Source organism: Equus quagga, unplaced genomic scaffold (genome assembly GCF_021613505.1).
Source record: "Equus quagga isolate Etosha38 unplaced genomic scaffold, UCLA_HA_Equagga_1.0 146_RagTag, whole genome shotgun sequence".
In the NCBI taxonomy this organism is placed as follows: Eukaryota; Metazoa; Chordata; class Mammalia; order Perissodactyla; family Equidae; genus Equus; species Equus quagga.
The window spans coordinates 3,483,177-3,500,837 of NW_025796728.1; the positions used below are offsets into that span (position 1 = coordinate 3,483,177).

The 17,661-nt window shown below is 34.9% G+C and overlaps 1 protein-coding gene across 4 annotated transcripts in view; it reads left to right on the forward strand.

The window, feature by feature from the left end:
* LOC124232997 (NF-X1-type zinc finger protein NFXL1) overlaps positions 1 to 17,661 on the forward strand; it is a 55,898-nt gene that overhangs the window by 10,206 nt on the left and 28,031 nt on the right. For all 4 annotated transcript variants that reach the window (XM_046649993.1, XM_046649994.1, XM_046649995.1 and 1 more), the window contains exons 5-12: positions 56 to 189; positions 3,544 to 3,722; positions 3,958 to 4,119; positions 4,223 to 4,323; positions 7,905 to 8,019; positions 9,203 to 9,327; positions 10,039 to 10,161; positions 13,663 to 13,753. In XM_046649993.1, coding sequence (XP_046505949.1) covers positions 56 to 189; positions 3,544 to 3,722; positions 3,958 to 4,119; positions 4,223 to 4,323; positions 7,905 to 8,019; positions 9,203 to 9,327; positions 10,039 to 10,161; positions 13,663 to 13,753 — 1,030 coding nt within the window. The remainder of the gene's footprint in view (positions 1 to 55; positions 190 to 3,543; positions 3,723 to 3,957; positions 4,120 to 4,222; positions 4,324 to 7,904; positions 8,020 to 9,202; positions 9,328 to 10,038; positions 10,162 to 13,662; positions 13,754 to 17,661) is intronic.

A 17,661-nucleotide genomic window follows, 5' to 3' on the forward strand; every position in this document is an offset into this window, starting at 1 on the left:
GAATTATCAAAGAAAACCATTGCATACATGTTAATTTCTGATACCTCTGTCTTAGGTTTGGAGCTGTTCAGGATGTTTCTGTATATTTCACATGCCCTGTATCCAGAAGTGGGCTAAAGACAGCCAGTTTCTGATATCTTCTCCTTTGACAGATGATGATTTTGGGAAGAGAGATTATTCCTGGCCTTGGTAACTTTTCTAATTTGGTTGGAATATTAAATTGTAAAATAAATGAAAATTATAGCTCATAAATTGTTTTATTGGCAGTTTCAGGATTCATGTTGGACCTTCAATTAATCATTTGGTTTGTGAAGTTATGGGACTTTGGTAATGGCTTCCCTCTGCCCCCAATTTGTATAACTACTTGTTCCTTTCAATAACTAATAAATCATTCAGACTTTATATTTTCCTCTGCAAAACAACTCCTTAATTATACTTTTTTGGAAAAGAACTTTCATTTCTTTAAAATTCTGTAGGACTAAACTCTTCATAATTCTGGTACTTCTCTTCTGGATTTCCTATTAGTGTACATTAATTAGTATCACATTATACCAGACTGCCGTCTACCCAATTTTGATCATAGGCTTCTGAATTTTATTCTTGAACTCTCTCAAAACTGCAAGTGTGTTGTATCCAGTCTCATCAATTTTTCTACAATTATTTTGTTAGTTTGGCTTATTATTGATGAATATTTGATTGTGAACTTCTGTTATATTTCTAGAAAGAGTTGGGGAGTAGAAAAGTTGTATCTCTACTAAATAAACACAATAAAAATTTATCCGTACTGGCAGCCCAGAAGGTAGATTTATTGTCAAAGTATTGAAGTATAAATTTCAGGGGCTCTGTGTTCACATAAATATTCACTTTTGTAACTAATTTTATATTTGTAATTTTGTGTTCTTTTTCTTAACAGAGGCCCCCAAATTGTATAAGATTTAGGCATCAGAAAACCTGGATCCATATCGGACCTCCCCATATTGCCATAAATACTGATAGATTTGTAAAATTGTGATAGTGTAGTTTTTCAAAAACATTTTAGACCTACTAGTTACTTTGTAAAAATAATTCTCAGCCATCCGTGGGAGATTTTATTCTCATGTCACCAATGGGGATATTGAAGTTCATTGAAGCAAAATGATGTCTCAGGCTTCTCTTACCCTTAAGTGGTGCTGCTAGGATTTGAAACCTAGGATTTCTGACTTCTAAATTGAGTACTTCTTCTGTTCTCCTGAGTTCTCTTATAATATTACTTTTAGAGATATTGTTGGTTTTCTTGTCATTGAATATTAGCTTCTCTGAAACCATTTAAAATTTCAAAGTCTTAGAGGGCCAGCCTGGTGGGGTAGTGGTTGGGTTCATGTACTCTGCTTCAGTGGGCTGGGGTTGTGGGTTTGGAGCCCTGGTGTGGACTGCTCATTAAGCCATGCTATGCCTGTGTCCCAGATGCAAAATAGAGGAAGATTGGCACAGATGTTAGCTCAGGGACAATCCTCCTCAAGCAAAAAGAGGAAGATAGGCAGTGCATGTTAGCTCAGGGCCAATCTTACTCACCAAAAACAAATAAAATAAAATAAAAAATTTCAAAGTTTGTTTTGTTTTTCTACTGTATGTTATTTATTTGTGAGGGGTTTTAGTGTTTAATAGGACGAGAATTAAACTAGATATTCTGGTTTAATTTTAGAGATTTAAACCTACATGTACTTTTTCTCACCCTTGCTCTTCTCACTTTCTAATTTAAGTGGTCGTTTTGCCATAAGGGATGGAAAGTACCAGTTAAGAGAGGAATGAACTACTACTATTTGCTTAAATCTAAAAGGAACAAAAATTCAACCTTATAGTAACTTTTGCATTCCATATTTCACGTTTTGTTTTTGTGAGGAAAATGGTAGCTGAGCTAACCTCTGTGTCAGACTTCCTCTATTTTGTGTGGGATGCCACCACAGCAGGGCTTGAAGAGCGGTGCTAGGTCCGTGCATGGGATCCGAACCTGTGAACCCCAGACCACCCAAGTAGAGTGTGCCAACTTAACCACTACGCCACTCAGCCGGCCCCTATATTTCACATTTTTTAAGAAAGAAAAGAAGTGGCTATTCTGGATTTTGTTTAATCCTCATGAAGATGAAGCTAGAAGTTGATGAACATGTTAATAGTTTTAAATTAGTTGTTTTGTGAAAATCAAATATTTAAAATACATGTTTTTACTAAGATAGTACTTGTTTATACAAGGTATGATATAATTACATTTCCTTTTTGGCATTCCATTGTTTTAAATAAAACTCATGCATTTGCATGTGTTGCCCTCACCTCCCCCAGTCTCCTGGAACAGTTCAGTCTCAGTGTTGATGGGCAGTTTTAAGGTGTAGTGGGTTGCTTTTTAGCCATCTATCTAAGGTTATTTGAAGTACACATTCCCCTCCCCACTAGCTTAGAGGAATGGCAGACGTTTTTTTAGTAAAGGAAAATTTTAACTCTTCCAACAAATTTCTAGTTATTCCACATGAGACATGGTATTTTGTTTTTGATGTTAAATTACAAGAACAGCTGTCTTTTGGTTATCCTGAATATTTATGTGGTGTTTATTTGGAAACAGAACATGTTCTCAGGACAATGAAAATATATTGTATATGATACAAAAGAAATTTAAGCAATGATGTAAAACTGTTTCTCTAGTAGAGTACACTAATGTACTCGTTTGTCTAGGAGATAGTAAGGGTTAAAGCATCTTTTGAGAATGATCTGTGATCTACAAGTGAATTTGATAGATCTGAAGGTTAACATTTCTAGGACCAAGACTGCTTTGTTTTAATCTTGCTAGGTGAAAACCTTTCTGCTTAAGCAGAGATGTGAAACGTTATTTGAACTTTTCTTTGACTTAGGCCCATTTGAAATATATCTATTTTGTATTGGATGTTGAGAAATATGAAATTCTTTGTTTGCTTTCAAATGTTTTTCCCCTTAATTCTAGATTTTAGTTGTGTTTCTTGCTGCCATATTCTCTACCTATAACCTGATTCTCTCTTCCGTTTGCTGTTGCTAATATATTTTGCTTATTTGTAAACCACCCAACCAAACTTGTAAAACATTGTGCTTTATAAAAATTGGAACGAACATCTCAAGAATAAAGTTCAAGTGGTTAGTAGAAAGCTGATGTTACTTTCTTTTTGTAGCCAGCTGTGTGCTGTTTAATACAGTAGCAACTAGCCACACATGGTTATTTAACTTTTTAAAATTTATAAAATAAAAAATTTGGTTCCTTCCTCAGTTGTATGTATTAGCCACATTTCAAGTGCTCACTAGTCATGTGGCTAATGGCTACTGTACTGGACATGGTTCCATCATCTCAGGACGTTATATTGGACAGATGTTGTAGATGATTGAAACGGGTTTTAGTAAAGTCTTGTTTTTTACTAATATAAAGATGGAGCAGGGAGTGCATTAACATAAAACTGAGTATATTCTATTACTGACTATATTTATATTCCTGTCTCTCATGTCACTTTTAAAAATGAAATTTAACTCCACTAATTTCATTCTTTTTTGTAGTCCAAAATGTCGGTTTGAATACAAGCGATCTGACACACCTAGTAGGTACTATTGCTATTGTGGGAAAATAGAAGACCCACCTTTAGATCCATGGCTTGTGCCTCATTCATGCGGCCAAGTGTGTGAGAGAGAATTTAAACCTCCTTGTGGCCATAAGTGTTTACTCCTCTGTCATCCAGGTGAGTTATATATTACATTTCTAATTTCTTGTGGGTGGTTATTTCTTATGTTAAGGCGAAAAAAAAAATTGTGAAAGTTGAACTCGGAACTTCACTTTGCATAAGAAAATATTGGAAGGGAGTGCCTTTTAAAGTGTCAGTAAGGAGAGCTTTGGAAATTACTGGTAGGTATGGGAATTGAAAGTTTTAACTTTTAACTTCTGATTTTTTTGTTTTTTATTTCCTTGGATTCCAGGTCCCTGTCCTCCTTGTCCAAAGATGGTCACAACTACTTGTTACTGTAAGAAAGCAAAACCTATCCCTCGTAGGTGCAGTGCCAAAGAATGGTCCTGTCAGCTGCCATGTGGGCGGAAGTTGCTTTGTGGACAGCATAAATGTGAAAATCCGTGTCACGCAGGTAAAAGGTCATCCCTGTCAGGTGTTCTCACTTTACGCTAAAGTCAAAGCAGTCTCTCTTGCTTTTATAATGTTTCTGTGCTAATTTATCATTGTGATTTTAGGAAGTTGTCCACCCTGTCCACGAGTTAGTAGACAAAAGTGTGTCTGTGGCAAACAAGTAGCTGAAAGAAGCTGTGCAAGTCCATTGTGGCACTGCGACCAAGTGAGTGTGTGTGCACTTTGAGGGGTGGGTATTGAAGAACATGGAAAGCCTAAACAATTAGAAATGCTACTTAGATTTAAGTAGATAAAAGGAGAGGAAAAATAGCAACTCAGATGAATTATATTCACATTTTAGGAAACTATTTCTCAATTTAATATTATTTTAATTACTGGGAGGAAATTTTTTTTCAAGTTAACAGCTATTTGTTGAATTTTGGATTCAGTACATATGTCCTCTTTTTCTTGCTAGCTCTCCCTCTCTCTTTCCCCCGTCTTCAGCTGACATACCTCCCTTCTTGAGTTGATCTGATTAAGGAGGTAGGATTGATTTGGTAGTTTGCTTGTCCTAGGATTGGCGTGGTTTTGGTAACGTTTGGAACTCTTTGGTGGATGGCCATATGAAGCTGGATGTACCCTTTTCCTTTATTATTTATATATATATGTAATGTTTTTAATTAAAATTTTTTAAAATTGTGTTTTTGTGTAAGTTTCAGATGTAAAGCTTTATAACTCAACACCTCTATACACTACAAGGCAATAACCACCACAAGTCTAGTCACCATCCGTCACCATACAGTCGACCCCTTTCACCCCTCCAAACTCCTTCCCTTTTGGTAACCATCTGTATAGAGAATTTACTTTATTTTTTATAAAATAAAATGAGTTTATTTTTGGTTTATTTTCTTTTCTTATATTCGACATATGAGTGAAATTATATGGTATTTGACTTTCTTCATCTGACTTATTTCACTTATCATTAATAGCCTTAAGGTCCATCCATGTCGTAAATGGCAAGATTTCGTTCTTTTTTTATGGCTGAGTAGTATTCCATTGTGTGTGTGTGTGTGTGTGTGTGTGTGTGTGTGTGTGTGTGTTTGTGTGTGTGTACACTACATCTTCTTTATTTATTCATCCATCTTTGGACACTTAGGTTGTTTCCATATCTTGGCTATTGTAAATAATGCTGCAGTGAACATAGATGTGCATATATCTTTCAATTAGTGCTTTTGTGTTCTTTGGATAAATACCTAGAAGTGGAATTGCTAAGTCATATTTTTAATTTCTTGAGGAACCTCCATACTGTTTTGTGTAGTGGTTCACCAATTTACATTCCCACCAACAGTGCTTGAGGATTCTGTTTTCTCTACACCCTTGCCAATACTTGTCATTTCTTATCTTTTTGATAATAGCCATGCTGACAGGTATGGGGTGATATCTCATTGTGGTTTTGATTTGCATTTCCCTGATGATTAGTCATGTTGAACATCTTTTCATGTGCCTGTTGGCCATCTATATATCTTCTTTGGAAAAATGTGTATTTAGGTCCTCTGCCCATTTATTTTTTAATCAGCTTGTTGTTTTTTTTGATATTGAGTTGTATGAGTGCTTTCTGTATTTTGGATATTAATCCCTTATATATGATTTGCAAGTATCTTTTCGCAGTCAGTAGGTTGTCTTTTTGTTTTGTTGATGCTTTCCTTTGCTGTGCAGAAACTTTTTAGCTGGATGTAGTCCCCATTTATTTATTTTTGCTTTTGTTGCCCCTGCCTGGGGACAGATCCAGAAAAATATTGCTTAGACCAATGTGAAGGAGCTTATTGCCTGTGTTTTCTTCTAGGAGTTTTATGGTTTCGGGTCTTACTCAAGTCTTTAATCCATTTTGAGTTTATTTTTGTATATGGTGTGAGACAGTGGTCTAGTTTCATTGTCGTTTGGTGAGAAAGATTGGCCCTGAACTAACATCTGTTGCCAGTTCTCCTCTTTTTGCTTGAGGAGGTTTGTCTTTGAGCTGACATCTGTGCCAATCTTCCTCTGTTTTGTATGTGGGATGCCACCACAGCATGGCTTCATGAACAGTGTGTAGGTCAGTGCCCAGGATCCGAACCCATGAACCCTGAGCTGTGGAAGCAGAGTGTACAGACTTAACCATTGTGCCACTGGGCCTAGTTTCACTCTTTTGTGTGCAGCTGTCCAGTTTTCCCAGCACCATTTATTGAAGAGACTGTCTTTTCCCCATTGTATATTCTTGTCTTCTTTGTTGTAGATTAATTGACCATATATAAGCATGGGTTTACTTCTGGGCTCTCTATTCTGTTCCATTGATCTATGTGTGTGTCTCTGCCAGTAACATACTATTTTGATTACTATAGCTTTGTAGTATAGTTTGAAATCAGGGAGTATGATTCCTCCAGCTTTGTTCTTTACTCAGATTGTTTTATCTATTCTGGGTCTTTTGTGGTACCATACAAATTTTAGGATTGTTTGTTCTAGTTCTGTAAAAAATGCCTTTGGTATTTTCGTAGGGATTGGATTGAATCTATAGATTGCTTTGGTAGTATGGACATTTTAACAATATTAATTCTTCCAGTTCATGAACATGGTTTATCTTTATTTGTGTTTCCTTCAATTTCTTTCATCAGTGTCTTACAGTTTTCAGAGTACAGTCTTTTGTGAAATTTATTGCTAGGTATTTTATGCTTTTTGATGCAATGGTAATGGGATTGTTTTCTTAATTTCTGTTTCTGATTGTTCATTATTAGTGTATAGAAATGCAATGGATTTCTTATATTAATTTTGTATCCTGCAACTTAACTGAATTCATTTATTAGTTCTAATACTTTTTTTGGTGTATTCTTTATATATAGTATCTTGTCATCTGCAAATAGTGACAGTTTTACTTCTTTCTTTCCAATTTGGATGCCTTTTCTTTTTCTTGCCTAATTGCTATGGCTGGGACTTCCAGTACTTGTTGAATAAAAGTGGTGAAAGTGGGCCTCCTTGTCTTGTTCCAGATTTTAGAAAAAAAACTTTAAGCTTTTAACTGTTGAGTATTATGTTAGCTGTGGGTTTGTCATATATGGCCTTTATTATTTTGAGGGACATTCCCTGTATGCCCAGTTTGTTGAGAGTCATCATAAATGGATGTTGAATTTTGTCAAATGCTTTTCCTGCATCTATTGAGATGATCATATGATTTTTAGCCTTCATTTTATTAATGTGGTATATCACATTGATTGATTTGTGGATATTGAACCATCCTTGCATCCCTGGAATAAATCTCACTTGATCATGGTATATAATCCTTTTAATGTATTGTTGAATTCAGTTTGCTAATATTTTGTTGAGGACTTTTGCACAATGGTCATCAAGGATATTAACCTGTAGTTTTCTTTTTTTGTGGTCTCCTGGTCTGCTTTTGGTATCAAGGTAATTCTGGCTTCATAAAATACGTTTGGAAGCTTTTCCTGCTTTTTATTTTTTTGGAAGAGTTTGAAAAAGAAAGGTATTAAATCCACTTTGAATGTTTTATAGAATTTCCTGTATTATATTTTTAAGATATACTCTTTGGTGCATAGGAAATGTGTGTACACATGTACAAATGTGTGTACATGTGTGCTCATATGTGTACAGATACCAGTGTGTCTGTGTGTATGTATATGATACCTATGTAAGATGTAAAGTATAATAATATGAGGAACATAAGTTGCTTGTTTGTGATTGAAAAATGGATCATGTTGTGTACAGCGTCTCCTTTGTTAACTTTTAAGTCCTTCAGTAGTTGCTTACTGCATTTAATTTTAGGTATGTGGGAAAACACTGCCATGTGGTAATCATACATGTGAGCGAGTTTGCCATGTTGGTGTTTGTGGAGAATGTCCTCGATCTGGGAAACGGTTCTGTCCATGTCAGAAGTCAAGTAAGACTTTTTTTTTAAACCTTTAATGGGATATGATTATTTATTATGCTAACTAGAGTACTTTCCTAATTAAATTAGATTCTCTGGGAGTTGGTAATGTAATTCAATAATAATACAAATTCGATATTAGATTTCTGTATGTTTGGATGAGAGGACAATATAGCATGGTGGATTAAGAACTCAGACTTTGGAGTCAGGGATATCTGGGTTGAAATCCCACCTTCGTGAGTTACGGTTTTCTCAAGTTAAATGGGGACAGTAGTAGTACCTTATTTATAAGATAATTGTGAGAATTAAATGATAAAATACATATAGAGTATTTAGTGTAGTGCCTAGCACATAAAGGAAACCTAATAATCATAAGCTATTGTGTATTAGGTTATAGGTGCATTTAGTTTTGGCTGCTTTGAGATAAAGGCATAGAGGGGTTGCAGTTTGAGTCCACTTCCTTGACTCCTCTGCACCAATACCAGCACACATATTTATAAGATTACTGCCAACACTTGTCATAATATGTTTATGTTAAAGGTCAGTTTCATAAGATTTTTAAGTCTACATCTTTTTTTTATCCTATGAGATTGTTAAGAGCAAATTTTTAAAAATAACTTTATATATTGTAGAATTCTTTACAGAGGTTTATGTGGTCTTACTCATTTTTTTAGATAGGTATTTCTGAAGTAGTTAGCACATGAAAATGTGCTCCTTGATGAGTGACACATGACAAGTGACCAATTCTTTTTTTGTGAGGAAGATTGGCCCTGAGCCAACATCTGTTACCAATCTTCCTCTTTTTGCTTGAGGAACATTGTCACTGAGCTAATGTCTATGCCAGTCTTCCTCTATTTTATGTGGGATGCCACCACAGCATGGCCTGATGAGCAGTGCTAGGTCCATACCCAGGATCTAAACCTGCGAACCACCCGGGCTGCTAAGGCAGAGTGTGTGAACTTAACCACTATGCCACTGGGCCGTCCCCCAAATTCTTTTTAAAAAGCATAAACTGTACAAATATTAGGGATTATTTTCGGTAAAGTTAATTTTTCTAATAATTATGTAGGTAAGTGCAAAAATTCATAGTCTGAAAGGGCTATCATTCTTTAGGGAGCCAAAAGAACACGGCCTATTGTTAGTGCTTTATAATAATGTATCTTGTTATTAACATTGACCTTTTGTCTGCTTTTAGAGTTTTCTTTGCCTTGTACAGAAGATGTACCGACTTGTGGAGACAGTTGTGACAAAGTACTTGAATGTGGGATCCATAGATGTTCACAGCGTTGTCACCGAGGTCCTTGTGAAACATGTAGACAAGTTAGTCATCTCCTGTGATGATTACTTTTAAGAGCTATCTATCATGATATATCAAATGGGATTGTTCTGTAATTGTTTTCCATTACTTAGTTTTAAAAATCTATATCATGGTATGTAAGAGTTTAGTGACCTAGTATTTATGGTGAAGGAGGAGGAGAGTATGCCAGTGATCAAATCTAAAAATTACCTTTAGTTTGTTTTTGCTTAGTAAAAGTTTGGATGTTGTCATTTTTATAGTCTGGTGTGGGGTGGTTTGTTCCCAGAAGACATTCAAAGCAATGACAAATTAGACCTAGTGATGGAAAGAAACGAATGCCTAGAATTAATATTAAGGCTTTAAAGTTACATATGTCATTTTGGTTTTGACCATACTGCTAGATAATCCAATTTTCTTGTTCTGCTGGGACTAGGTGTGCAGATGTTATAGTGTAACTAGATGTGAGTGATTTTAATGTGTGGTATTGTTTTACTACTTGATAGCAAATTTTTACTAAATTTAATAATGGAAATTCTATGAAGTCTTTTTTGGAACAAAGTAAGCTACAAAGAAATACCTTAGGAAATTCAGCTTTATTTTTGGTAAAGTCTTTCATTCACAAGATTCGTAAAACTTTTCTCCTTTGTTTTTTAGCATATATTATAGAGATTGCAGTGTGAAAAAAATCATGTCAACAAAAGTCAGTTTCATTAACATTTATTTCATTCTTCCAGGAAGTAGAAAAGCAATGTCGCTGTGGAAAGCACACAAAACGAATGCCATGTCATAAGCCTTATCTGTGTGAAACTAAGTGTGTTAAGATGCGGGACTGTCAGAAGCATCAGTGTAGGAGAAAGGTATGTGTAATAAACTTGGGAAACTGGTTTAAAAATTCTCTTGAATTTTTTTGGGGGGCCCATGATAAGTGCCTCAAATGTTCAGGCATATTCATTGCTTTCCACATGAACTATTAATAAATATTCCAGATTAATTCTACTTGTTTGTATTAGCGGAAAATCTTACCAAGGCTTTTGAATGTCAAGGGTCTCTTTTTGTCCTGTGAATATTCCTTTCAACTTGGTTCTTGGGCTATTTCTGTTCCCTAACTTTAAAACATCATAAGCTGTGTTAGAGTGTTAGTTCGTTTGGTGGTAGAGGCTTAACTTCTCTTGTTCAAATCTTATTTATAGACACTTGGTTCAGTATTGGGTCGACTGGAGGATATTATTGTGTCTGTAGACTTGCAGTTTTTTTGAGTTGCCTTTTATCATTTTGAATTATCCCTCTATCTCTGGTAAGATTTCTTGTTCTTAAGTGTATTGAAATACAGTGATTTCAACTTTGTTTTATTTAGTGTTAACACGGTTTATCTTTTTCCGTTATTTTACTTTTAACTTGCTTGTGTCTTTCTGTTTAAAGTGGATTTTAAAAATAAATAAATAAAGTGGATTTCTTATAGACAGCATTTAGATATTATTTTATTTTATCCAAGAGGACAGTCTTTGTTGTTTAATTTGGGTGTAGATTATTTACATTTAATGTGATCCTTAATATGGTTAGATTTTAAATCTGTCATTTTACTATTTATTTTCTATTTGCCTGTCTATTCTTTGTTTGTTTTCCCAATTTTGTGTCTTCTATTTAAAGTGTTGTTTTTCAGTGATTCCATTTTAACTCCTTTATTCAATTCTCACACATTTTATGCCTATGTATTTTATAAACACCAAATACATTGTTTTTATTTTTGCTTTAACTAGTCAAGTATTTTTTAAAGCGTTTGAAAGAATAAGAAAAAGTACTCTTTTATATTTATCATCAAACTCATTATTTTTGGTGCGCTTTTCATCCTTTTGTATATATTCAGGTTTCTGTCTGGTTTCATTTTCTGTCTATCTGAAGGACTTCTGTTAACATTTCTCGTAGTGCTAGTCATGAATTCTTTCAACTTTTTGTAAACTATCTTTAGCCTTTGTCTGTGAAACATATTTTTACTGTGGAATTCTAGTTTGATGGTATGTTCTCCATACTTTAAAGATGTTGCTCCACTATCTTTTAGCTTGCGTTTTTTCTAACAAAGAGTGTGCTGCGATTGTTATTTTTGTTCCTCTGTATGATTTTTCTTTGGCTGTTTTTAAAGATTTTTCTCTTTATCACCAGTTTTTAGTAATTTATTTGTGGTGTTCCTTGGTATAGCTTTCTTCATGTTTCTTTAGCTTGGTGTTTGTTCGGCTTCTTGGATCTGTTTATAGTTTTCATCAAATTTGTGAAATTGTCAATCTTTATTTCTTCAAATATTGTTCCCCCACCCAATGCCTTCTGAGATTCCAATGACATGTATGTTATGCTGCTTGAAGTCCCACAGCTCACTGATGCTCCATTTATTATTCAGTCCTTTTAATTTCTGCATTTTATTTTAGCTTATATAGCTTTGTCTTACTAATTTTCTTCTGCATTGCATAATCCATTGTTTTCCCGTCCTGTGTTTTCTTGTCTCAGATATTATATCTTTCAATTTCTGAGAGTTGAGTTGGGGTCTTTTTTCATATCTTCCTTGTCTCTCCTTAATGCACTCATGCTTTCCTTTATCTTCTTGAGTATGTGAATGGGCTGTACTTAGAATGCCTTTTTTAATGTGTTGTTTACTAATTCTCTTATCTGGCATTTCTGGGTCTGTTTCTGTTGATGATTTTTCTTTTCCTTTTGGGTTATATTTTCCTGCTGTTTTGCTTGCTGGGTAATTTTTGATTGGTTTCCAAACATTGTGAACTTTACATTTTTTGGTGCTGGTTTTTTTTGTATTCCTTTAAATATTTTTAAGCTTTGTTCTGGGTCAAAGTTAAGTTACTTTGAAACCATTTGGTCATTTTGCAGCTTGATTTTGTAAAGCATGGCCAGACTACTCTATTATTTAGGGCTAATTTGGCCCTACTACTGAGGAAGTAACTCTTCTAAATACTCTGCTTGATTCCTGTGTGTTAGGAGGTTCTTCCACTCTGGCCGTAGGGAACATGAACTATTTCCAGCTTTGAATAATCTCTGGAAATTATTCTGCCTTCTCCTTCCAGCAGTTCTTTCTCAGGTTTTGGATAGTTTCCTCTCACACATGTACAGACCAGTACTCAGTTAAAGACTCAAGGGGTCTCTTCTGGAGTACTCCGGAGTTTTCTCTGTACTGCTACCCCTTCTCCACACATTCTAGCCGCGGTGGCCTCTCTGAACTGTGAATTTTATCTACTCATCTTGATGAGACCACTGGACTCTGCTTGTGATCTTGTTCCTGCTGCAACCTGGAAACCTCCAGGTCTAAGCTGATGCTTTCTAGGACTTTGTTTCTCTTTTCTTAGAGATTGTTGTCTTGTGCTAATTGTCTAATGTCTGAAAACTGTGGCTTCATGTTTTGCCTGATTTCCTAATTGTTTAAAGCAGGAAAATAAATCTGGTCATTGTTATTCCATCATGGTCAGAACTGTCTTCAGGCTTATTCAAGTCATGGACCATATAACCTTTTCCCCTACTGCCACTGGCAAAATGATAAGCACATAGTCTCACTTAGTAAATATTTGTCTAATTGAATGAACTGTTTTGACTTCAGATTGTTTTCCAATAATGAGTATTTTGTTTTGAGCTATTTTTATATACTGAAACTTGTTCTTAAGTAGGTTACAACTCTAAGTTTCTTTAAAACAATAGTAGTCTGTATTTCCTTTCCAAAGTGTGGATCTATGACAAGTCAAGGAAGGAGTTAGAATGGCAAGATGGGCTTGAAGTAGTTGCCTTGTGTTGATGAATAAAAATTGGGACAAGTCGTAGATGGCTATATTTCTCGCAGGCAGATTGGAAGTCAGGGAAGTAACTAAAGAAAGAAAGCTAGAAGCAAATAGCCTGTCTCTGCTTCTCTCCTTTAGTTGGTCTCTGATTCCATGGTTTGAAATAACTGCCAAACTAATCTGTACAATGAACTGGTTTTATTTTAATTAAATTTTAAAAATAGCCAGACTAATTGCCTGAATTGACGATAGCATTTGACCAGATCCATTCCTTTGGTTAATGTTGTCAATCTCTGCATAGATAAGTAGAAGTGAAATTATCTTATGGGAATGTTTTAAGTCATAGAATAATTAACTGAAGGCTGAGAAAATTTAGCTTGGTTTCGTTAAATTAGGTCATTGTCTTTTTAAACTAATAAGTTCTTAATAGGGTATATCTACTTACAAGAAGAATGTTGATACTCTTGAATACATTATTCTTATAGTGAAAGGAAGTATCTTTTGCTTTTTGTTCTGTGAATAACTAGTCATGGCATTCATATCATACATGGTTTCAAATGACCTGTTCTTTATATATTGCTTTCTCTTCAGTGTTGCCCTGGAAACTGTCCGCCTTGTGATCAAAACTGTGGACGGACATTAGGATGTAGAAACCATAAGTGTCCATCCGTCTGCCACAGAGGTAAAATTTAACAATAGCTGTAATTCTATGTTTTTATTTACAGAGTGCTTTATAGTTGATAGAGAGCTTTCACATTCATTATCTTACTTTGTCCTCTTAACAACCTTGAGAAGTTAGGGCAGTTGCCAAGAACCCTATTTTGTGGACAAGGAGGTTGAAGCTAAAGAGGGTTCAGTGACATACTCAGGAAACATCTAGTAAAATAATATAGGCCAGATTTGAACCTAGGTCTTCTGAATATAAAAGTTTTGTTCTTTCTATAACACAATGTTGTTTCTTTACTTCCTCTCAGCCTTCCCCACACAGTTTTTTTTTTTTTAAAGATTTTATTTTTTCCTTTTTCTCCCCAAAGCCCCTCTGGTACATAGTTGTATATTCTCCGTTGTGGGTCCTTCTAGTTGTGGCATGTGGGACGCTGCCTCAGCGTGGCCTGATGAGCAGTGCCATGTCTGCACCCAGGATTCGAACCAACGAAACACTGGGCCGCCTGCAGTGGAGCGCGGGAACCCAACCACTCGGCCACGGGGCCAGCCCCCCCCACACAGTTTTTTAATTGATTAATATGTTCTTAGATTTTTCAGTTTTATTTTGAATTTTAGACATTTATGTGGAATTAAGTCTAGTAAGGATTGGATATATCCTAAGCCAGTGATTCTCCAGCTTTTCGGTCTCAAGACCCTTTACACTGTATTGGGACCCAAAGAGCTTTTGCTAATTGGGTTTTGTCTATTGATGTTTTTTGTATTTGAAATTGAAATAAAATGTATTAATATTTATTATTTTACTTAAAAACAGTAATAATAAACCCATTACATCTTAATTCAATAACTTATTTTTTGTGAAAAACAACTATATTTTGTGAAAAAAATTTAGCAGGAAGAATGGTATTGTTTTACATTTTTGCAAATGTCTTTAACGTCTAGCTTAATAGAAGATAGCTGGATTCACATCTATTGAATGCATTCAATCTGTTGTGATGTCACTTGGCACATACCTTCTGGAAAACTATACACATGAGACCTTGCAGACCCTCTGTAAGGTCTCATGGGTGGCTAAGTTATTAGACATTGAAAACTGAGTTAACTTTACCCATCTGGAGTATGTGGATATAAAATGGAATCTACTGAAAGATAGTATAGGGTAGTGGGAAGAGCACGGACTTAGGGTAACAGGTCCTGGGGCAAGCCACTTACTAACTTTATGACTTGGGACAAACTACTGTGCTGTACTGTTTTCCTGTCTTTCTTTGTGACTAGGAGGATGCTAAATATCTCAGTTCATCTCTTAATCATCTCAGATATCTCTCTCAAGGTATATGGCATTACTATTGTTTTGTATAATAAGCAAACAAGCAAAGAGACTATTGGCTCAAGGTCATAGAACTAGTTACATGGTCAGAATTTGAACCCAAACTTTAATGATATTTCTGTTGTACAACATTGCCTTCCAATTAGAAAAAGTGGCAAATTCTGTCAACCCCTTAGACATTTTCCCGTGGATGTTCTCTGATTCATCAGTGTCTTTAAAATGTGAAGTTTATAACTACTTTTTCAGTTCTCACAATCACTAAAAGGATTTTATTTCCTCTTATAGTCATAATGCATCATTGACCAATTAAACTTAAATTTCATTAACATTCTAAAGTTAGTCATTAATTCATTCGATAAATATTTTTGAGTGTCTGCTAAGTGCCAGTCACTGGGATTGCATGAGTGAAGAATATTGACAAAGTGCCTACTCTTACGGAACTTATTTTTTTACTCCCTGTCAGTTAAAATACAAGTAAAGAATATCAGTCATTAACAAGTATAGAAAGAAAATTAGAGTGAAATTAAAGTTGTGATAGTAGGGATGGTAATACTATTTTATGTAGTGTGATCAGGGGAGGACTCTGAAAGGGTGATATTTGAGGGGAGTCCGGGAGTCCTGAAAGAAGTAAGGGATCAGGTCATGTGGAAATGGGGGTGGGGTAGTGTTCCAGGCAAGAAAACAGTGATTGCAAAGGCCCTGAGACAGCATTTGATGGAACAGCAAGGAGGACCAAAGTAGGTGCTCAAGGGGGATAAACAGTAGGAGATGAGGTCAAAGAGATGATGGGATAAAGGATTGCTGGGGAAAGGAGAATATGTGTAGGGCACTGTAGACCATTGTTAAAACACTGGCCTTCGAGTAGAAAACCTGGCTGGTTGTATGACCATTAAAAAAATTCAATAGTTTAGAATTTTCTCACCAAGAAAACACCAGGCCTAGTTGATTTTTACACATAACTTTTAACAAATAAACAGTTCAGGTATATATAAGTTCAGTCTCTTCGTAAACTATTTGAGAGTATATGTAAAAAAGGAATGTGCCCCAACTTATATCATCTGACAAGGAAAGTAAGAGAAAATTACAAGCCAACCTGACTCATGAATATGTTTTAGAAATATTAAAGTTTTAGCTGCTCACATGCAGCTATCCAATACTACAGTATTAGCTATCCAAAGCCATAATCTATCATAACCAAGTTGGATTTATTCCAATAATGTATGGTTGGTTTAATATTAGTAAGTCTGGTAATGTGATTCACCACATTAACAGATTAAAGGAGAAATGAGATCATCTTAGTAAATGTCTAAAAATAGTTGATAAAATTCAACATCTGTATATGATAAAAACTTAATGAGAAATAGGAGGGAGCATCCTTAACTTGATATAGAGTTATGTGTCAAAAGGTAAGAGCAAGCATCATACTTAGTGGAGAAGTGTTGAAAGTGTATCCCTCTCTGGGATTATTTTGGAGAAAATCCCATAAATACTTCAGTATTCATCTCTGAAAGATGGATTCTTAACCTAAAAGAAGTTAATATGTTTCTTAGTATCAGCAAATATCTGGTGTTCAAATTTCTGTCTGTCTCATAAAGATCTTATTTTTTTATTTCAGTTTGTATGACTCAAAAACCTAATAAGATTGACGTTGTAATTGGTTGATGTCTCTAAAATCTGTTAATCTATAATTTTCCTCCTCCATCTCCTTTTTTTTTTTCCTTGTCACTTATTTGTTTAAGAAACTAGGATCCTCTATTTAGTTTTACAGAGTCTGGATTTTGCAGATTGCATCTCTGTGGTATTATTTGAAATTTTCCTCTATATTTCCTGTAAATTGTTAGTGGGATTTAGAGGTTTGATCAGACCCAGGTTAAATTTTTTTTTGGCAGTGTTTATTTCTTTTAAAGCTTATTAGCCCCTAACAAAATTTATCTTAATGGAAAGTGTGTGCAAGATGCTGTTGTGCAACTGTCACCATTTGTTTAATCCTCAGTTATGTAAGAGATATATAATTGTTATTTCATACCATTTTCCATCATTCTAGACACCTTCATAATCAAAGACAGCACCATCACTCATAGGGAGAGGGCGCTAACTGCATGTTTGTACTGTGAATATATGAAAGGTTGAGTTACAATTCTTTTAAGTTCTAGGTCATCTGTGTTTATGGTTCTGAAATTACTGGACTGATACCCCTTTTGGCTATTGACCAACTGGTCGCTATAGTTATATTCTCTATGCTGCTTTTTCACTTTAAAAATATTGTCTCTGAAGCTATTTTAGTTTATCTGTCATGCTGTACAGGTATGTGTAACAAATTTTGTTAATCAACAGGAAGACTATTCAGAGAAATTATCCCTTATTCTTAAGGTTTAATTGTTTAAAAAGGGAAAAGTGGTGCTATACTTTAGAGTGGCATAAAGGTCGTGTTTGATAAGTTCCTCTTTGAATTGCTAAAGATGAATGAAAATTATCATTGTTGAAAGATCAAAACAAAATTTGATCATGCAGGTCAGGATCGCTTGACTTATGCTACCATCAAGATAATACTTCATTTGGTTATACTTTACTTATCAAAACACCAAAGTATAAATTTGGTA